This window comes from Physella acuta, unplaced genomic scaffold (assembly GCF_028476545.2).
Source record: "Physella acuta isolate Inbredline_101_S28 unplaced genomic scaffold, ASM2847654v3 ptg000591l, whole genome shotgun sequence".
NCBI classification, from domain to species: domain Eukaryota; kingdom Metazoa; phylum Mollusca; class Gastropoda; family Physidae; genus Physella; species Physella acuta.
Genome location: NW_026732110.1, coordinates 425,396 through 448,684, shown reverse-complemented (window position 1 = coordinate 448,684; position 23,289 = coordinate 425,396). Strand labels below are relative to the sequence as shown.

General features: G+C 44.1%; 1 protein-coding gene across 1 annotated transcript in view; it reads left to right on the top strand.

Moving 5' to 3' along the window:
• Window positions 1-23,077, top strand: part of LOC131947281 (thyrotropin-releasing hormone receptor-like) — a 31,621-nt gene extending 8,544 nt beyond the window's left edge. The window contains exons 2-8 of the mRNA XM_059308437.1: window positions 10,101-10,266; window positions 11,594-11,732; window positions 17,005-17,185; window positions 17,697-17,823; window positions 18,262-18,402; window positions 19,491-19,721; window positions 22,334-23,077. Coding sequence (XP_059164420.1) covers window positions 10,101-10,266; window positions 11,594-11,732; window positions 17,005-17,185; window positions 17,697-17,823; window positions 18,262-18,402; window positions 19,491-19,721; window positions 22,334-23,077 — 1,729 coding nt within the window. The remainder of the gene's footprint in view (window positions 1-10,100; window positions 10,267-11,593; window positions 11,733-17,004; window positions 17,186-17,696; window positions 17,824-18,261; window positions 18,403-19,490; window positions 19,722-22,333) is intronic.
• The last annotated feature ends 212 nt before the right edge of the window (window positions 23,078-23,289 follow it).

Genomic DNA, 23,289 nt, shown 5'->3' with positions numbered 1-23,289 from the left:
TTGGTCGCACATATCTGCCCGTGTGCGTGCCTGTCGGTGCACATTTGGTCGCACATATCTGCCCGTGTGCGTGACTGTCGGTGCACATTTGGTCGCACATATCTGCCCGTGTGCTTGCCTGTCGGTGGTCGTTTGTCTCCAAGTGATTTTTTGCTGACATTAAAAAAATAGACTTTGAACAAATTGAATGTATCGTCTAAGATAAAATGTTAACTTTTCCTTCCAACCTATAGCACCAATTTATGACCACGTTTAAAAGCTTTTTGATTTTCTTTTTACTAAAAGATTGATTTACTCATTTTAAAAAGTACAATGGGGTGTTTTTAAACTCGAGCATTTCACTTGAAGTGTAAGTGGGGGGGGGGGGGGGAGGATTAGTAAATCAGTTTAAGAATACACATTTTATATTCAAAAGCTGTCATGAGGTTGTGACGTCTATCAAAGCTTTTCCGCCCACCGCTTTAACCCAGTTGTACAGCCTCAATGTACCAGCGTTAGATTTTGTGACCGGCATGCACTTAAACCAGACACCATCATAAATTTTTACTCCTAAAAACCTTGACACTGTTACATACATGACGAAATCATGAGTTGGTAAATGTCTTCAGTCCCCTAACCTCGTAAGATGTCTAATTGTTTCCCTTTTCTCACCATATCATTACCTCCCTTCTTCTGCTACTTGCCCCTCTCAAGAGATTGGAAATTCCCATTCTAATTTAATATTCTAAAGTCTAAAACTTTTTTGATAGCATACATAGCTTTTTTTTTGTATACGTGTTGGTCGTAAATATCGTTTAACATAGGTTGTATGGTGTGGTCAGTGGAACATAGGTTGTATGGTTGTATGGTGTGGTCAGTGGAACATAGGTCGTATGGTGTGATCAGTGGAACATAGGTTGTATGGTGTGGTCAGTCTACATTGGTTGTATGGTGTGGTCAGTTGACATAGGTTGTATGGTTGTATGGTGTGGTCAGTGGAACATAGGTTGTATGGTGTGGTCAGTCTACATTGGTTGTATGGTGTGGTCAGTCTACATAGGTTGTATGGTGTGGTCAGTGGAACATAGGTTGTATGGTGTGGTCAATCGAACATAGGTTGTATGGTTTGGTTTGTATAGTTTAAAAAAATCTTTAGTGTTTTTGTAACATAAGCTTCATCTGTCAGCACAATCAATAGCAAGCACTAACACATCTACAAAACATCACACCGTCAAAAAATCACACCGTCAAAACATCACACCGTCAAAACATCACACTGTCAAAACATCACACTGTCCAAAACATCACACTGTCAAAACATCACAGTGTCAAAACATCGCTCTGTCAAAACATCACACCGTCAAAACATCACACCGTCCAAAACATTACACCGTCAAAACATTACACCGTCAAAACATTACACCGTCAAAACATCACACCGTCCAAAACATTACACCGTCAAAACATCGCTCTGTCAAAACATCACACCGTCCAAAACATTACACCGTCAAAACATCACACCGTCCAAAACATTACACCGTCAAAACATCACACCGTCAAAACATCACACCGTCCAAAACATCACACCGTCAAAACATTACACCGTCAAAACATCACACTGTCAAAACGTCACAATCCAAAACATTACAACTCCATATAAATAGAAAGCCGTGTTTTAGAGTAAACATGGCATACAAGGTAAGGGTTCACTATAAACCAAAGCTTAGTTTTAAAATGTTTACTGTAGTTTTAATCCCAGGCTCCCTTAGCTACTGTAAACATTTGGTTCTATAGACGTTCAATAATGGCTTAAAAGGTATAAGGTTGAAGCGTTCAAATATACGTGATTTATCGTTGCTTCACCGAGACATTAGTTGACTGAAGACGTTAGTTGACTGAAGACGTTAGTTGACCGAAGACGTTAGTTGACTGATGTCGTAAGTTGACTGAAGACGTTATATGACTGAAGACGTTAGTTGACTGGTGACGTAAGTTGACTGAAGATGTTAGTTGACTGATGACGTAAGTTGACTGAAGACGTTATATGACTGAAGACGTTAGTTGACTGAAGACGTTAGTTGACTGATGACGTAAGTTGACTGAAGACGTTATATGACTGAAGACGTTAGTTGACTGAAGACGTGAGTTGACTGAAGACGTTAGTTGACTGAAGACGTTAGTTGACTGAAGACGTGAGTTGACTGAAGACGTTAGTTGACTGAAGACGTTAGTTGACTGAAGACGTTAGTTGACTGAAGACGTAAGTTGACTTAAAAGGTTAGATGACTGAAGACGTTAGATGACTGAAGACGTTAGTTGACTGATGATGTTAGTTGACTGAAGACGTTAGTTGACTGTTGACTGAAGACGTTAGTTGACTGAAGACGTTAGTTGACTGAAGACTTTAATAGACTGAAGACGTTAGATGACTGAAGACGTTAGCTGACTGAAGACGTTAGTTGACTGAAGACGTTAGTTGACTGAAGTAATAAAATTATAAAATTATTATTTACCATCAGAGAAGTTAAAATTTTATACCAACAATATGACGTCATTACAATGTGTACGTGGCACAGTTATGGTCGAACTAAAAATACAATATCAAAAGTATTTAAAGTACTGTAACATTTTTATTTTTAGCTTCGGGTACTACCACCCCCATCTTTAAATAAATAAGGATATAAAATATAAAACCATTGACGGGACCAACTGGGTTTCAATGTGTTTCTTACTTGGACATTTCGCCTGAACGCTCCACGGAAACCTCTCATCCTCTCTAATCCGGGTAATGCTAATCCGGGTAATCCATGTTTACAGATGAGCTAAAGCTGATAGATGTCTCGGTGACCGAGATTTTCAGAGTACTCATGGACCTACCCTTACAAGGCTTCGGTTGTATCCCGCGCTTGTCTCGCTTATCTCCCTCTACTTGTCTCCCCTAGTCGTCTCCCCTAGTCGTCTCCCCTAGTCGTCTCCCCTACTTACAGATTCTCTCCCCTTCTGTCGATTTCTCTAGCACTTTGGCTTCTCTCCCATGCACGAGACCTCTCCCTTTAACACTGCATCTCCCCCTCTTATACAACTCCCTCCCCCTCTTATACAACTCCCTCCCCCTCTAATACAACTCCCTCCCCCTCTTATACAACTCCCTCCCCCTCTTACAACTTACCATTCCCCCCCCCCTCCCATCACAACCCCATCTTGTCTCACCACTTCACCCATCTTGTCTCACCACTTCACCCATCTTGTCTCACCACTCTCCCCATCTTGTCTCACCACTGTCCCCATCTTGTCTCACCACTTTGTCTCACCACTGTCCCATCTTGTCTCACCACTGTCCCATCTTGTCTCACCACTTCACCCATCTTGTCTCACCATCTTGTCTCACCACAGCCCCCATCTTGTCTCACGACTTCCCCCATCTTGTCTCACCACTGTCCCCATCTTGTCTCACCACTTTGTCTCACCACTTTCCCCATCTTGTCTCACCACTGTCCCCATCTTGTCTCACCATCTTGTCTCACCACTGTCCCCATCTTGTCTCACCACAGCCCCCATCTTGTCTCACCACTGTCCCCATCTTGTCTCACCACTTTGTCTCACCACTGTCCCCATCTTGTCTCACCACAGCCCCCATCTTGTCTCACCACAGCCCCCATCTTGTCTCACTACTGCCCCCATCTTGTCTCACCACAGCCCCCATCTTGTCTCACCACTTTGTCTCACCACTTTGTCTCACCACTGTCCCATCTTGTCTCACCACTTCCCCCATCTTGTCTCACCACAGCCCCCATCTTGTCTCACCACTTTGTCTCACCACTGTCCCCATCTTGTCTCACCACAGCCCCCATCTTGTCTCACCACAGCCCCCATCTTGTCTCACCACTTCCCCCATCTTGTCTCACCACTGTCCCCATCTTGTCTCACCACAGCCCCCATCTTGTCTCACCACTGTCCCCATCTTGTCTCACCACAGCCCTTATCTTGTCTCACCACAGCCCCCATCTTGTCTCACCACTTCCCAATCTTGTCTCACCACTGTCCCCATCTTGTCTCACCACAGCCCCCATCTTGTCTCACCACAGCCCCCATCTTGTCTCACCACTTCCCCCATCTTGTCTCACCACTTTGTCTCACCACTGCCCCCATCTTGTCTCACCACTGCCCCCATCTTGTCTCACCACAGCCCCCATCTTGTCTCACCACTGTCCCCATCTTGTCTCACCACTGTCCCCATCTTGTCTCACCACTTTGTCTCACCACAGCCCCCATCTTGTCTCACCACTGCCCCCATCTTGTCTCACCACTGCCCCCATCTTGTCTCACCACAGCCCCCATCTTGTCTCACCACTTTGTCTCACCACTTTGTCTCACCACTGTCCCATCTTGTCTCACCACTTCCCCCATCTTGTCTCACCACAGCCCCCATCTTGTCTCACCACTTTGTCTCACCACTGTCCCCATCTTGTCTCACCACAGCCCCCATCTTGTCTCACCACAGCCCCCATCTTGTCTCACCACTTCCCCCATCTTGTCTCACCACTGTCCCCATCTTGTCTCACCACAGCCCCCATCTTGTCTCACCACTTCCCCATCTTGTCTCACCACAGCCCCCATCTTGTCTCACCACAGCCCCCATCTTGTCTCACCACTTCCCCATCTTGTCTCACCACTGTCCCCATCTTGTCTCACCACAGCCCCCATCTTGTCTCACCACAGCCCCCATCTTGTCTCACCACTTCCCCCATCTTGTCTCACCACTTTGTCTCACCACTGTCCCATCTTGTCTCACCACTTCCCCCATCTTGTCTCACCACAGCCCCCATCTTGTCTCACCACTTTGTCTCACCACTGTCCCCATCTTGTCTCACCACAGCCCCCATCTTGTCTCACCACAGCCCCCATCTTGTCTCACCACTTCCCCCATCTTGTCTCACCACTGTCCCCATCTTGTCTCACCACAGCCCCCATCTTGTCTCACCACTTCCCCATCTTGTCTCACCACAGCCCCCATCTTGTCTCACCACAGCCCCCATCTTGTCTCACCACTTCCCCATCTTGTCTCACCACTGTCCCCATCTTGTCTCACCACAGCCCCCATCTTGTCTCACCACAGCCCCCATCTTGTCTCACCACTTCCCCCATCTCGTCTCACCACTTTGTCTCACCACTGTCCCATCTTGTCTCACCACAGCCCCCATCTTGTCTCACCACTGTCCCCATCTTGTCTCACCACTGTCCCCATCTTGTCTCACCACAGCCCCCATCTTGTCTCACCACTGTCCCCATCTTGTCTCACCACTGTCCCCATCTTGTCTCACCACTGTCCCCATCTTGTCTCACCACTTTGTCTCACCACTTTCCCCATCTTGTCTCACCACTGTCCCCATCTTGTCTCACCATAGCCCCCATCTTGTCTCACCACTGTCCCCATCTTGTCTCACCACAGCCCCCATCTTGTCTCACCACTGTCCCCATCTTGTCTCACCACTGTCCCCATCTTGTCTCACCACTGTCCCCATCTTGTCTCACCACAGCCCCCATCTTGTCTCACCACTGTCCCCATCTTGTCTCACCACTTTGTCTCACCACTTTCCCCATCTTGTCTCACCACAGCCCCCATCTTGTCTCACCACTGCCCCCATCTTGTCTCACCACTGCCCCCATCTTGTCTCACCACTGTCCCCATCTTGTCTCACCACTGTCCCCATCTTGTCTCACCACAGCCCCCATCTTGTCTCACCACTGTCCCCATCTTGTCTCACCACTTTGTCTCACCACTTTCCCCATCTTGTCTCACCACAGCCCCCATTTTGTCTCACCACTTTGTCTCACCACTTTCCCCATCTTATCTCACCACAGCCCCCATCTTGTCTCACCACTGCCCCCATCTTGTCTCACCACTGCCCCCATCTTGTCTCACCACTGCCCCCATCTTGTCTCACCACTGCCTCTATCTTGTCTCACCACTGTCCCCATCTTGTGTTTGATCCATAAACCAAAACCCATTTCTAAGAATGGGGTTATTCAGTTTTTTTAATTGAACTGCATCCAATCATATGACGCCTAAACATGTTGCGAGAAAAAAGTATTTGATCATGTTGCGAGAACACAGTATTTGATCATGTTGCGAGAACAAAGTATTTTGAACATGTGGTTAGCGGGAGGGTTAATAATTTCTGTTTTGCTGATAAATTTAAAAATCTGCACTTAAATTTAAAGTTGAGTTGGGTTTTCTTTGTTCTAAAAGCACCAGTTTCTATTTTGTCTGTAGTGTTAAAACTACTTTGATAAGGCGAAGGTAGTATTATATTGCTGCCAGATTAGTCTTTGGATTGAGTTTCTGATACAGTTCAGATTTAGAGTTTGGTAGATTGATTTTAGATTTAATCTTTTGTTTCGCAAAACCCAAATTATGATTGAATTTGAATAACAAAATCAGCTAAAAATCGTATAGTTTTGAAATACTGTCATCTTAACAGATGGTTTTCGTGTTACAGTTGTGCTAGGTTTGGTTTAGTTTGTCGTTTACGGAGGATTTCATCTGATGTTATTTTTATACTAGATTTTGATTTACGAATTTATTTGCGTTAAATTAAAATATGTTATCTCAAATTAGCCTACCATTTTTCTTTTTAAATATACATTTTCAGTAAATTTTACACGTTCGATATTATAGCTAGCTGAGAATTCAGTAGTCGTAATTAGTCATTTGCAATTTAAGCTATGCTAATTAATTGATGTATAGTTTAGTTTCTACCAAAAGTTATATTAATTTAATGCGAAATCATTAACAAAAATGTCGTATACATATATCAATAATAAATGTATAGCTAGTGAAATTAAAAAGACAATTTTTATAGCACAAGGAAAATGATGAGCCCGAATAAACACAAGGACCGCATGGGGCGTTCTCATTGTGATTACGGGGATGTTTTAGTGGCCAGGGCGGTTCCTGGCCGGGACGGCTGGAGTATTTATTACTTAAACATCGTTCACCAAACTTTATTGATGGAATGAAATAAATTTTCATATTTTTGAGGATATATATATATATATATATATATATATATATATATATATATATATATATATATATATATATGTATATATATATATATATATATATATATATATATATATATATATATATATATATATATATATATATATATATATATATATACATCTCCCAGACTGTATTGATAGAAAGGATCCACCAATTTGCCCTGTATTACTCGGGAGCTCACTCAGGTTAGACTCGTCCACTGTTGACACAAACACTCCAGCAACATTAAGTGGGCCAATCTTTTCTTTCCTGACACACGGGACCCAGGATCCCAGCTCTGACCCCATAAAAGGGATCAAGCTAAAATAAACCCGTTTATTTACTCTAATCCCCTTTCATCTCTCATCCATCGCGCTTAATTTGTCCTGGCCACTCGGGCGCTAATTAGATCTGTGCTCCGTTTAGATAGGGTCTCCGTTTAGGTGGGTGTTCTATTCGCACCCAGCAGAACTGGGGCGAGCGTTGACTGGCTTCTGTTTGCCTCCACTTGACCTTGGTGACACACGGGCTCACAAGCAAGGTCAACGTATCTGGTAACTTGACAACATATCCACATGTTTGGTAACTTATCAACATATCCACGTATTTGGTAACTTATCAACATATTCACGTGTTTGGTAACTTATCAACATATTCACGTTTTTAGTAACTTATCAACAAATCCACGTATTTGGTAAATTATCAATATATTCACGTGTTTGGTAAATTATCAACATATTCACGTATTTGCTAACTTATCAACATATTGACGCGATTGGGAACATATATTCATATATATGTAACAACGGTTTGAGCTGAGCAAACATCTTTTTACGGTTTTATTTATTATTGATTAACAAACTTTAGGTGCAGGACTTCGATGTTGTTATGGAAGCAAGCAATTCATTTTTATTTACAACAGGTCTTTAAATTGTACCATTTGTCCCTTGTCTATAGCTGTACCATTTGTCCCTTGTCTATAGCTGTACCATTTTTCCCCATTTGTCCCCTGTCAATAGCTGTACCATTTGTCCCTTGTCTATAGCTGTACCATTTGTCCCCCATTTGTCCCCTGTCTATAGCTGTACCATTTGTCCCTTGTCTATAGCTGTACCATTTGTCCCCCATTTGTCCCCTGTCTATAGCTGTACCATTTGTCCCCTGTCTATAGCTGTACCATTTGTCCCCTGTCTATAGCTGTACCATTTGTCCCCTGTCTATAGCTGTACCATTTGTCCCCTGTCTATAGCTGTACCATTTGTCCCTTGTCTATAGTTGTACCATTTGACCCCCATTTGTCCCCTGTCTATAGCTGTACCATTTGTCCCCTGTCTATAGCTGTACCATTTGTCCCCTGTCTATAGCTGTACCATTTGTCCCCTGTCTATAGCTGTACCATTTGTCCCCTGTCTATAGCTGTACCATTTGTCCCTTGTCTATAGTTGTACCATTTGTCCCCTATTTGTCCCCTGTCAATAGCTGTACCATTTGTCCCCTGTCTATAGCTGTACCATTTGTCCCCCATTTGTCCCATGTCTATAGCTGTACCATTTGTCTCTTGTCTATAGCTGTACCATTTGTCCCCCATTTGTCCCCTGTCAATAGCTGTACCATTTGTCCCCCATTTGTCCCCTGTCTATAGCTGTACCATTTGTCTCTTGTCTATAGCTGTACCATTTGTCCCCCATTTGTCCCATGTCTATAGCTGTACCATTTGTCTCTTGTCTATAGCTGTACCATTTGTCCCCCATTTGTCCCCTGTCTATAGCTGTACCATTTGTCCCCCATTTGTCCCCTGTCAATAGCTGTACCATTTGTCCCCTGTCTATAGCTGTACCATTTGTCCCCCATTTGTCCACTGTCAATAGCTGTACCATTTGTCCCCTGTCTATAGCTGTACCATTTGTCCCCCATTTGTCCCCTGTCTATAGCTGTACCATTTGTCCCCTATTTGTTCCCTGCCTATAGCTGTACCATTTGTCCCCTGTCTATAGCTGTACCATTTGTCCCCCGTTTGTCCCCTGTCTATAGCTGTACCATTTGTCCCCCATTTGTTCCCTGCCTATAGCTGTACCATTTGTCCCCTGTCAATAGCTGTACCATTTGTCCCCTGTCTATAGCTGTACCATTTGTCCCCTGTCTATAGCTGTACCATTTGTCCCCCATTTGTTCCCTGCATATAGCTGTACCATTTGTCCCCTGTCTATAGCTGTACCATTTGTCCCCCATTTGTTCCCTGCCTATAGCTGTACCATTTGTCCCCTGTCTATAGCTGTACCATTTGTCCCCCGTTTGTCCCCTGTCTATAGCTGTACCATTTGTCCCCCATTTGTTCCCTGCCTATAGCTGTACCATTTGTCCCCTGTCTATAGCTGTACCATTTGTCCCCTGTCTATAGCTGTACCATTTGTCCCCCATTTGTTCCCTGCCTATAGCTGTACCATTTGTCCCCTGTCTATAGCTGTATCATTTGTCCCCTGTCTATAGCTGTACCATTTGTCCCCCATTTGTCCCCTGTCAATAGCTGTACCATTTGTCCCCCATTTGTTCCCTGCCTATAGCTGTACCATTTGTCCCCTGTCTATAGCTGTACCATTTGTCCCCCATTTGTCCCCTGTCATTAACTGTACTATTTGTCCCCTGTCTATAGCTGTACCATTTGTCCCCCGTTTGTCCCCTGTCTATAGCTGTACCATTTGTCCCCCATTTGTTCCCTGCCTATAGCTGTACCATTTGTCCCCTGTCTATAGCTGTACCATTTGTCCCCTGTCTATAGCTGTACCATTTGTCCCCCATTTGTTCCCTGCCTATAGCTGTACCATTTGTCCCCTGTCTATAGCTGTACCATTTGTCCCCCATTTGTCCCCTGTCAATAACTGTACTATTTGTCCCCTGTCAATAGCTGTACCATTTGTCCCCCATTTGTCCCCTGTCAATAGCTGTACCATTTGTCCCCAGTCTATAGCTGTACCATTTGTCCCCTGTCTATAGCTGTACCATTTGTCCCCTGCCTCTAGCTGTACCATTTGTCCCCAGTCTATAGCTGTACCATTTGTCCCCCATATGTCCCCAGGGCCCTAGCAGCCAAGAGCTACTACTCCCGTAGCGTGTCCAACTGGCTAGAATCGCTGACCCAGCTGGACACCAAGATCATCCACTCGTTCTTCACACTCATGTGCTCCGGCCACCCAGACTTTGACCAGATTATCTACGAGTCTCTCCACAAGAATGATATCGATGTAAGTAGATGACAGAGGATTGGGATACTTAGAGGGGGGGGGGGGGGGGGCTATAGTCACGTGGTTGTTTTAACGATATCAAACTGGGGTTCAATCCGGCAATAATTATTAGGGCAACAAGGTCTTTGACATCTTTATTTGTACTATATTAATATAAAATAGATAGTTAATAAAGGTTACAAAGGTGTGTGGTGTGTATGTGTATGTGTGTGCGTGTGTTTGAGCGAGTGTTTCTCATGAGTGAAACAAAAAAATGTATGTGTATATGGGTCATTGTGTGTGTGTTTGTACGAAAACAGAAGGTTGTGTGTTTGTGTGTGGAACTCTGTGGGCTGTGTTTGTGTGTGAACCAAGAAGATGACATCCAACCGACACCTGTCCATACAATAAGATGACATTTAGCTCCGCATGTCAATATACTGAGATAACATCCACCCACACATCTCTCCCACACTGAGATAACATCCACCCTCACATGCACCCCCACACTGAGATAAAACCCACCCACACATCTCCCCCACACTGAGATAACATCCACCCACACATGTCCCCCACACTGAGATAACATCCACCCACACATCTCCCCCACACTGAGATAACATCCACCCACACATCTACCCCACACTGAGATCACATCCACCCACACATCTCCCCCACACTGAGATAACATCCACCCACACATCTACCCCACACTGAGATCACATCCACCCACACATCTCCCCCACACTGAGATAAAACCCACCCACACATCTCCCCCACACTGAGATAACATCCACCCACACATGTCCCCCACACTGAGATAACATCCACCCACATTTCTCCCCCACACTGAGATAACATCCACCCACCATCTCCCACAGACTAAGATCACATCCAACCACACATCTCCCCCACACTGAGATAACACCCACCCACACATCTCCCACACACTGAGATCGCATCCAACCACACATCTCCCCCACACTGAGATAACATCCACCCACACTTCTCCCCCACACTGAGATAACATCCACCCACACATCTCCCCCACACTGATAACATCCACCCACACATCTCCCCCACACTGAGATAACATCCACCCACACATCTCCCACACACTGAGATCACATCCAACCACACATCTCCCCCACACTGAGATAACACCCACCCACACATCTCCCCCACACTGATAACATCCAACCACACATCTCCCCCACACTGAGATCACATCCACCCACACATCTCCCCCACACTGATAACATCCACCCACACATCTCCCCCACACTGAGATCACATCCACCCACACATCTCCCCCACACTGATAACATCCAACCACACATCTCCCCAGGACGAGTTTGCCGTCAAACGTATCCTCTACCTGATCATCTTACCTGTCCTCATCGTCGTGGGCACCTTCGGCAACGTCTTCTCCTTCATCATTCTCAGACGGAAACAGATGCTCAAGGTCTCGTCTTACCTGTACTTAGGTAGGTCATCTTACCTGTACTTAGGTAGGTCATCTTACCTGTACTTAGGTAGGTCATCTTACCTGTACTTAGGTAGGTCATCTTACCTGTACTTAGGTAGGTCATCTTATCTGTACTTAGGTAGGTCATCTTACCTGTACTTAGGTAGGTCATCTTACCTGTACTTAGGTAGGTCATCTTACCTGTACTTAGGTAGGTCATCTTACCTGTACTTAGGTCATCTTACCTGTACTTAGGTAGGTCATCTTACCTGTACTTAGGTAGGTCATCTTATCTGTCCTTAGGTAGGTCATCTTATCTGTACTTAGGTAGGTCATCTTACCTGAACTTAGGTCGGTCATCTTACCTGTTCTTAGGTAGGTGCCGCAAAACAAATATACCTACATATATGTCGCCAGACAATACGACGGGAGCCCATTTGATGGGAGCCAATATATCGGGACCCTTTTTGTCGTTTTCTTAACTGGGTTATTTTGTCAGGGCCTTTTTTGGCGATGCAGCCATTTATTTATATGACAATAAATAAAAACATTGATGGCTCATGCAAATGTATATTCCACTTTTAGCAGTATGTAAGTGCCGGTGTAAGGAGTCTATGTTTCTCTGTATGGTGGACTAGTAAATGGTTTATGCGTCCATTTATATTTAGAGAAGTGCCAACCTATAAAATAGCAGCCCACGCTTTTAGCATAGTTATACAAACACTGGGCTTTTATTTTATTTCAAGTAAATTTTCAAAAAACATTTGCACTTATATAAGATTTTTTTATTGTCAATATCCCAATATATCTATTATATTTGTTTAAAATCTCAATCCTTTACATTGCGAGATTAAAAAATCTATTTAAAAAACTCAGCTCGGCCTTGAAGGAGGATTTTTTCTACTTCCTTCTCCCCCCTCCCTCCACCCCCACCCCATCCCCTCTCTGTAATTTTTTGTTGTTGAAAACCTTGTTTTCACGACAGCCTCGCTTTGATGGCAATAACTTCTGTTTTATAAGACAAAGCCAGAATACGATATATTTTTAGCCTTGTGGTAATTTCCCTTTCAGGGGACTGATTCTTCCAGTTGATTAATCGCGTCGAACTAATTAAGCAAGGTATTTAATTAGGTATTTTACGGCCTTATAAGTACCTACCTTATCCGTTTACCATAATGTTTAGAGTAAAACATTTAATTAACTCGGCCACCGTACAAGAAATGTAAGGATAAAAAGGTAATAAAGCTAGAACAGAACAGACGTCCTTAAGATCACCTTGGTTTTCTCTTACAAGTGTTGTCAGTGCTTTAAGGTAACTAGGTAACTTCTAGAACATCTCAGAATTTAAATAATGTCACAGAATTCTTAAAATATTTTAGAATTTTTCGCATATCTCAGAATTCATAGAATATCACAGAATTGCAAGAATATCTCAATTCCTAAAATATCTCAGAATTATAAGAATATCTCAGAATCCCTAGAATATTTCAGAATTGTAAGAATATTTCAGAATCCCTAGAATATCTCAGAATTCCTTAGAATATCTCAGAATCCCTAGAATATCTCAGAATCCCTAGAATATCTCAGAATCCCTAGAATATCTCAGAATCCCTAGAATATCTCAGAATCCCTAGAATATCTCAGAATCCTTAGAATATCTCAGAATCCCTAGAATATCTCAGAATCCCTAGAATATCTCAGAATCCCTAGAATATCTCAGAATCCCTAGAATATCTCAGAATCCTTAGAATATCTCAGAATCCCTAGAATATCTCAGAATCCCTAGAATATCTCAGAATCCCTAGAATATCTCAGAATCCCTAGAATATCTCAGAATCCTTAGAATATCTCAGAATCCCTAGAATATCTCAGAATCCCTAGAATATCTCAGAATCCCTAGAATATCTCAGAATCCCTAGAATATCTCAGAATCCCTAGAATATCTCAGAATCCCTAGAATATCTCAGAATCCCTAGAATATCTCAGAATCCCTAGAATATCTCAGAATCCCTAGAATATCTCAGAATCCCTAGAATATCTCAGAATCCTTAGAATATCTCAGAATCCCTAGAATATCTCAGAATCCCTAGAATATCTCAGAATCCCTAGAATATCTCAGAATCCCTAGAATATCTCAGAATCCTTAGAATATCTCAGAATCCCTAGAATATCTCAGAATCCCTAGAATATCTCAGAATCCCTAGAATATCTCAGAATCCCTAGAATATCTCAGAATCCCTAGAATATCTCAGAATCCCTAGAATATCTCAGAATCCCTAGAATATCTCAGAATCCCTAGAATATCTCAGAATCCCTAGAATATCTCAGAATCCCTAGAATATCTCAGAATCCCTAGAATATCTCAGAATCCCTAGAATATCTCAGAATCCCTAGAATATCTCAGAATCCTTAGAATATCTCAGAATCCCTAGAATATCTCAGAATCCCTAGAATATCTCAGAATCCTTAGAATATCTCAGAATCCCTAGAATATCTCAGAATCCCTTGAATATCTCAGAATCCTTAGAATATCTCAGAATCCCTAGAATATCTCAGAATCCCTAGAATATCTCAGAATCCCTAGAATATCTCAGAATCCCTAGAATATCTCAGAATCCCTATAATATCTCAGAATCCCTAGAATATCTCAGAATCCTTAGAATATCTCAGAATCCCTAGAATATCTCAGAATCCCTAGAATATCTCAGAATCCCTAGAATATCTCAGAATCCCTAGAATATCTCAGAATCCTTAGAATATCTCAGAATCCCTAGAATATCTCAGAATCCCTAGAATATCTCAGAATCCCTAGAATATCTCAGAATCCTTAGAATATCTCAGAATCCCTAGAATATCTCAGAATCCCTAGAATATCTCAGAATCCCTAGAATATCTCAGAATCCCTAGAATATCTCAGAATCCTTAGAATATCTCAGAATCCCTAGAATATCTCAGAATCCCTAGAATATCTCAGAATCCCTAGAATATCTCAGAATCCCTAGAATATCTCAGAATCCCTAGAATATCTCAGAATCCCTAGAATATCCCAGAATCTCTAGAATATCTCAGAATCCTTAGAATATCTCAGAATCCCTAGAATATCTCAGAATCCCTAGAATATCTCAGAATCCCTAGAATATCTCAGAATCCTTAGAATATCTCAGAATCTCTAGAATATCTCAGAATCCATAGAATATCTCAGAATCCCTAGAATATCTCAGAATCCCTAGAATATCTCAGAATCCCTAGAATATCTCAGAATCCCTAGAATATCTCAGAATCCCTAGAATATCTCAGAATCCTTAGAATATCTCAGAATCCCTAGAATATCTCAGAATCCCTAGAATATCTCAGAATCCCTAGAATATCTCAGAATCCCTAGAATATCTCAGAATCCTTAGAATATCTCAGAATCCCTAGAATATCTCAGAATCCCTAGAATATCTCAGAATCCCTAGAATATCTCAGAATCCCTAGAATATCTCAGAATCCCTAGAATATCTCAGAATCCCTAGAATATCTCAGAATCCTTAGAATATCTCAGAATCCCTAGAATATCTCAGAATCCCTAGAATATCTCAGAATCCCTAGAATATCTCAGAATCCCTAGAATATCTCAGAATCCCTAGAATATCTCAGAATCCCTAGAATATCTCAGAATCCTTAGAATATCTCAGAATCCCTAGAATATCTCAGAATCCCTAGAATATCTCAGAATCCTTAGAATATCTCAGAATCCCTAGAATATCTCAGAATCCCTAGAATATCTCAGAATCCCTTGAATATCTCAGAATCCTTAGAATATCTCAGAATCCCTAGAATATCTCAGAATCCCTAGAATATCTCAGAATCCCTAGAATATCTCAGAATCCCTAGAATATCTCAGAATCCCTATAATATCTCAGAATCCCTAGAATATCTCAGAATCCTTAGAATATCTCAGAATCCCTAGAATATCTCAGAATCCCTAGAATATCTCAGAATCCCTAGAATATCTCAGAATCCCTAGAATATCTCAGAATCCTTAGAATATCTCAGAATCCCTAGAATATCTCAGAATCCCTAGAATATCTCAGAATCCCTAGAATATCTCAGAATCCTTAGAATATCTCAGAATCCCTAGAATATCTCAGAATCCCTAGAATATCTCAGAATCCCTAGAATATCTCAGAATCCCTAGAATATCTCAGAATCCTTAGAATATCTCAGAATCCCTAGAATATCTCAGAATCCCTAGAATATCTCAGAATCCCTAGAATATCTCAGAATCCCTAGAATATCTCAGAATCCCTAGAATATCTCAGAATCCCTAGAATATCCCAGAATCTCTAGAATATCTCAGAATCCTTAGAATATCTCAGAATCCCTAGAATATCTCAGAATCCCTAGAATATCTCAGAATCCCTAGAATATCTCAGAATCCTTAGAATATCTCAGAATCTCTAGAATATCTCAGAATCCATAGAATATCTCAGAATCCCTAGAATATCTCAGAATCCCTAGAATATCCCAGAATCTTTAGAATATTCCAGAATCCCTAGAATATCTTAGCTCCATGCTAACACCTAGAAGGGACGGTACAACTTGAAACAAGTCCTGTGAAGGTTCAGAGATTCTTTTTCATATTTATTCAGTCCTGATATTTTTTCCTTAGCCATTCATAACAGGTAGAATCCACATTTGGTCTACCAAATGCCTGTTACATATTTTGTCTCGTTAACAACCTAACGAGGTTATACAATCTGAGCAAACACCAATACGTTATTAAATATTTGTCAATATGGGAAGAAACAGGTGGGAAAAAAAGTTTCGTAAAAATTGTTAAATCATATGACCTCAGTCATTGACGATAACACATTTGTACCAAATTATGAGATCGAATCAAAATTAAAAGCTGTCCTGTGTATGTCCTGTGTCTGACACGAGCTGTCCTGTGTCTGACACGAGCTGTCCTGTGTCTGACACCAGCTGTCCTGTGTCTGACACGAGCTGTCCTGTGTCTGTCCTGTGTCTGACACGAGCTGTCCTGTGTCTGACACGAGCTGTCCTGTGTCTGACACGAGCTGTCCTGTGTCTGACACGAGCTGTCCTGTGTCTGACACGAGCTGTCCTGTGTCTGACACGAGCTGTCCTGTGTCTGACACGAGCTGTCCTGTGTCTGTCCTGTGTCTGACACAAGCTGTCCTGTGTCTGTCCTGTGTCTGACACGAGCTGTCCTGTGTCTGACACGAGCTGTCCTGTGTCTGACACGAGCTGTCCTGTGTCTGACACGAGCTGTCCTGTGTCCACAGCCGTGCTGGCCATCATCGACACCTGCGTGCTGTACATCGGTGGCCTGCGGCTGTTCCTGCTTCACCTGCTGCAGGTAGACATACAGGACCTGGGCGACTGGCAGTGTAAGGTCATCGTGACCTTCAGCTACGTCGTGGCGGACTTGTCGGTCTGGCTCATCATCGCTGTCACGGTAGAGAGGTGAGTGTGTCACGGTGGAGAGGTGAGTGTCACGGTGGAGAGGTGAGTGTGTCAAGGTGGAGAGGTGAGTGTGTCACGGTGGAGAGGTGAGTGTGTCACGGTGGAGAGGTGAGTGTGTCACGGTGGAAAGGTGAGTATGTCACGGTGGAGAGGTGCGTGTGTCACGGTGGAGAGGTGAGTGTCACGGTGGAGAGGTGAGTGTGTCACGGTGGAGAGGTGAGTGTGTCACGGTGGAGAGGTGAGTGTGTCACGATGGAGAGGTGAGTGTCACGGTGGAGAGGTGAGTGTGTCACGGTGGAGAGGTGAGTGTGTCACGGTGGAGAGGTGAGTGTGTCACGGCGGAGAGGTGAGTGTGTCACGGCGGAGAGGTGAGTGTGTCACGTTGGAGAGATAAGTGGATTATTTCTAAAAATCCGCCTCTGAATATTGTTTGCGTACAAACTACCGACACCTGAAATGACCTTGAATTGACCTTGTGTTTCCTCTCCCCCCCCCCCCCCCACCCACACAGGTACATCGTTGTCTGCTTCCCCTTCCGTGCCAGCTCCATGTGTAACGTGACGAGGGCCAAGAAGGTTATCTTCTCTTTGTTCCTCTTGTTCCTGGCATTCAACTCGCACACTTTCTGGACAGTCAGGGTGAGTGGGGTGTGTGGGGTGGGGTGTGTGGGGTCGTGAGTGGGGTGTGTGGGGTGTGTGCTGTCGTGAGTGGGGTGGTGAGTGGGGTGTGTGGAGTGGTGAGTGGGATGTGTGGGGTGGTGAGTGGGGTGGTTAGTGGGGTGGTGAGAGGGATGGTGAGTGGGGTGTGTGTGGTGTGTGGGTTGAGTGGGGTGGTGAGTAGGATGGTGAGTGGGGTGGTGAGTGGGTGTGGGGAATGAGTGTGGGGTGAGCACAGTTGTAGGGTTAGATTTTGCACGGTGGTAGTGTTTGGTTTAACCAACATGTTGTGTTGTGTTTGTTAATATGACCACATTTTGTGTGTGGTACTATGACCAACTGTGTGTGGTACTATAACAACATTTTTTGTGATGTATATGCTATTATACCCATGTTTATCCCTCACCCCTCTCCCCACAGCTGGACTCTAAAGGAATCTGCTCACCCGGGGAAGAATATAAATACATGTACAATCATGTTTGGTCTATGATCGACTTTATTGTTTACAGTATATTTCCTTTCATTAGTATAACAATCATGAATATACTTATTATAAAAGAGGTACGTGATACATATTTTATGGTATACATTTTTTACTTTATAACATATTTTATTATGTCTACTCCTTGTAGGCTTAGTTAACTTATGCATCGAAATGTATTGTTTGACGTCATTTTTACTCATTTATAACGCAACAAGTACTCATTGTTATAATACCTTATTTTATAAGACAACTAAAACAATTACTTAAAAACACCATATACAGATACCTTTCACTGACCACAATCCCCCACTAATGCCCACAATCCCCCACTGACTCCCCCAATCCCCCACTGACTCCCCCAATCCCCCACTGACTCCCACAATCCCCACTGACTCCCCCAATCCCCCACTGACTCCCACAATCCCAAACTAACTCTCACAATCACCACTAACTCTCACAATCACCACTGACTCCCACAATCCCCCACAATCCCCCACTGACTCCCCCAATCCCCACTGACTTCCACAATCCCCACTGACTCCCACAATCCCCACTAACTTCCACAATCCCCCACTGACCCCCACAATCCCCCATTGACTCCTCCAATCCCCCACTGACTCCCACAATCCCCCACTGACTCCCACAACCCCCCACTGACTCCCCCACTGACCCCCACTGACCCCCACAATCCCCCCAATCCCCCACAAACTCCCACAATCCCCCACTGACTCCCCCACTGACCCCCACTGACCCCCACAATCCCCCACAATCCACCACTGACCCCCACAATCCCCCACAATCCACCACTGACCCCCACAATCCCCCATTGACTCCTCCAATCCCCCACTGACTCCCACAATCCCCCACTGACTCCCACAACCCCCCACTGACTCCCCCACTGACCCCCACTGACCCCCACAATCCCCCACAATCCACCACTGACGCCCACAATCCCCCACTGACTCCCACAACCCCCCACTGACTCCCCCCACTGACCCCCACTGACCCCCACAATCCCCCACAATCCACCACTGACGCCCACAATCCCCCACTGACTCCCACAATCCCCCACAATCCCCCAATCCCCCACTGACTCCCACAATCCCCCACTGACTCCCACAATCCCCCAATCCCCCACTGACTCCCACAATCCCCTACATTACAGGTGGCCTGGGCCAGGTCGAACCGTGTCCTGTTGTCTGGCACCGAGCACGAGAACTCGTCCAGCCACCTGGGCACCTCGTGCACCGGTCACAGACGGTGCAACATGGGGGAGGGGCCGCGGCTGACCATCCTCCTGCTGACCGTGTCCTTCACCTTCCTGGTCTTCACCTTCCCCAACAACATCTTCATCTCGTTCTCACACGTCTGGAACCAGGCGGATAGCACGGTCTATGTAAGTACCGGAAGTGGCCAGATAACACGGTCTATGTAAGTACCGGAAGTGGCCAGATAGCACGGTCTATGTAAGTACCGGAAGTGGCCAGATAGCAAGGTCTATGTAAGTACCGGAAGTGGCCAGATAGCAAGGTCTATGTAAGTACCGGAAGTGGCCAGATTTTGTTAGCACGGTCTATGTAAGTACCGGAAGTGGCCAGATAGCACGGTCTATGTAAGTACCGGAAGTGGCCAGTTTTTGTTAGCACGGTCTATATAAGTACCGGAAGTGGCCAGATAGCACGGTCTATGTAAGTACCGGAAGTGGCCAGATAGCACGGTCTATGTAAGTACCGGAAGTGGCCAGATTTTGTTAGCACGGTCTATGTAAGTACCGGTTATTGCCTGGTTTACATGAGTACTAGTTTCATCTGATAAGACTATTTAGACTGTTTGTAAACATGATCGCCCTTGACCTTTGTGCTCTTTGTGTTTCACCCCTCAAAAACCTTGACTTTTGTTTGGATATAAATGAGTTAGTCTGCATCAACAACATAAACTTTGATAATAAATGAGAAGGTCAGAGTTGAATCGCGTGCGTATACACGTACTAAATACCCAGATCCCGCACATCGCTTCAATCAACAGCTGTTAATTACATCTCACTGTTAATTACGTTAATTGTGTTTACCTTGTCAGAGACCATCTAAAATGAGAACAAACAACTTAATGTTGGCTTTTTATTCTCCCTAAACTGGGTGAAAATTTTCATGTTAGCCCCGCCACATTAGCTTAGTGAGTTTTTTAAAACAGTTTTTGTTGACATCGACGTTAGCTTTTCTGTGGTTAACCACACGTCTTTAACAGCTTTTGTTGGCAACTTTTCTGTGGTTAACCACACGTCTTTAACAGTTTTTGTTGGCAACTTCTGTGGTTAACCACACGTCTTTAACAGCTTTTGTTGGCAACTTTTTAGTGGTCAACTATACGTCTTTAACAGCTTTTGTTGGCAACTTTTATGTGGTTAACCACACGTCTTTTTTTAGATTCTCTGGCCACAATTCCGTGATCGATTCGAGAATTAAATAACCCGAAGGGCAAACAACTCCCGTGTCTAGCTAAACCATTCCCAGGGGCAGGTAACTACCGCTTTACGATAAAACAATGTCAAGGGCGTGAACTCATGCTAGCACTGGCAGGTTGAGAAAACGAGGGGGGGGGGGGGGCAGTTTGGCTAAATGTGACAAGAATACGGACAGCTAGTTTGGCTAAATTTGACACGAATAGAGACAACTAGTTTGGCTAAATTTGACACGAATAGAGACAGCTAGTTTGGCTAAATTTGACACGAATAGAGACAGCTAGTTTGGCTAAATTTGACACGAATAGAGACAGCTAGTTTGGCTAAATTTGACACGAATAGAGACAGCTAGTTTGGCTAAATTTGACACGAATAGAGACAGCTAGTTTGGCTAAATGTGACAAGAATAGGGGCAGCTAGTTTGGCTAAATGTGACAAGAATAAGGACAGCTAGTTTGGCTAAATGTGACAAAAATAGGGACAGCTAGTTTGGCTAAATGTGACAAGAATAAGGACAGCTAGTTTGGCTAAATGTGATAAAAATAGGGGCGGCTAGTTTGGCTAAATGTGACAAGAATAAGGCTAGCTAGTTTGGTTAAATGTGAACTGATTCATTTTATTATCTCAGTCTTATAAACTCCGGTAACCAAACGAAACCCTTACAACTGTCTTGTAATCAAAGACACATTCAAGACACATCCATGGTATCCACTTGATTCTCCTGAGTCCATTTGGTAAACAGGAAGTTGTAGAGTCAGTCAGGGATATCTGGCACCAGTACAACTCTCTGGATAGGTTTTGTTACACTGTGAGGTGTATTTTGTGAGGTGTATATTGTGAGGTGTATATTGTGAGGTGTATATTGTGAGGTGTATATTGTGAGGTGTGGCCTATATTGTGAGGTGTGCATATAATGTAAGGTGTATATTGTGAGGTGTATATTGTGAGGTGTATATTGTGAGGTGTATATTGTGAGGTGTATATGGTGAGGTGTATTTTGTGAGGTGTGGCCTATAATGTAAGGTGTATATTTTTATGTGCATATTGTGAGGTGTATATGGTGAGGTGTATATTGTGAGGTGTTTTTTGTAAGGTGTATTTTGTGACGTGTATTTTGTGAGGTGTATATTGTGGGGTATATATTGTGAGGTGTATTTTGTGAGGTGTATATTGTGAGGTGTATATTGTGAGGTGTATTTTGTGAGGTGTATATTGTGAGGTGTATATTGTGAGGTGTATATTGTGAGGTGTATATTGTGAGGTGTATATTGTGAGGTGTATATTGTGAGGTGTATATTGTGAGGTGTATATTGTGAGGTGTATATTGTGAGGTGTGGCCTATATTGTGAGGTATTTATGGTGAGGTGTAAGTTGTATGTTATTTTATATGGAGTATATTGTGAGATGTATATTGTGTGTCCTGTAGTTGAACGATTGCCCACCAACTTACCTGTGATTGTCTAGTAATTGAATGATTGCCCACCAACTTACCTGTGATTGTCCTGTAGTTGAATGATTGCCCACCTGTAAACCACCTGTGTCTATTCCAGCGCGCCAAGCTGAACGTGGCCCGGGCTATAGCCGAACTGCTGATGTACGCCAACCATTCCATCAACTTCTTCCTCTACTGCGCCACAGGCAACAAGTTCCGCCAGCAGATCCTCGAGCTCTGCCGCTGTCTCAGGCGGCGACACAGGGGCAGCAACCACACCACCTTCACCCACACCCACTCCATCCGCCGCGCCTCCCAGTCCTACATGGGAGGGGAGGGGGGCGAGGTGATGGTCACCCTGAAGTCGGAACGCCGGAGGAGCAGCTGTTTGAGCAGTGAGATCAACGGCGACAGTCACGAGGGTGAGGCCGAGCACTGCCGGGTCCTGTCCGTCAAGCCCCACCACGTCAACGGGAAAACCAAAGCTGGAGACAGCGACGACAACGGGAATGACCGAAGTTACGGGAAATCCCGGAACGCGTATGGGATTTCCCGGAATCATGAGAAGAAAGATAAACGGAAACAGAACGGGTCATCGCGACACGGCTTTGGTCCCGCCCACCAGGTGAAAGATTACGACACGTTGGATAAGTCACCCATCGGGTCAGGTCAGGTCAGGGGTCGGGCCAGCAACGGCGGGGGGTGGAAGGTGTACTACAGCAGCAGCAAGAGGAACCGGCCCGCCCCACAGGAACAGATGCGCCGGACCTTCGGCTCAGTGGACGACATCAGCCCCAAGGACAAGGAGTACATCCTGCTGCAGCCCACTATCAGGTGGTGTGAGGCGTCGGTGCTGTCGTGAGACCTGCACACACTAGAGACCAGCACAAACAGCGTTGTGAAAAGTCGGTGCTATCGTGAGACCATTTCAAACTGTCTAAAAATTGAAGACTAATCATATAGACCAGCACAAACTAGACGAAAACTTAATTATAAAAACTGGCTATACCAGCGGATTAAAACCGACACAGCTGTTGTTTTCAGAATTATCAAGAACAGTTGTTTGAAAGCCTA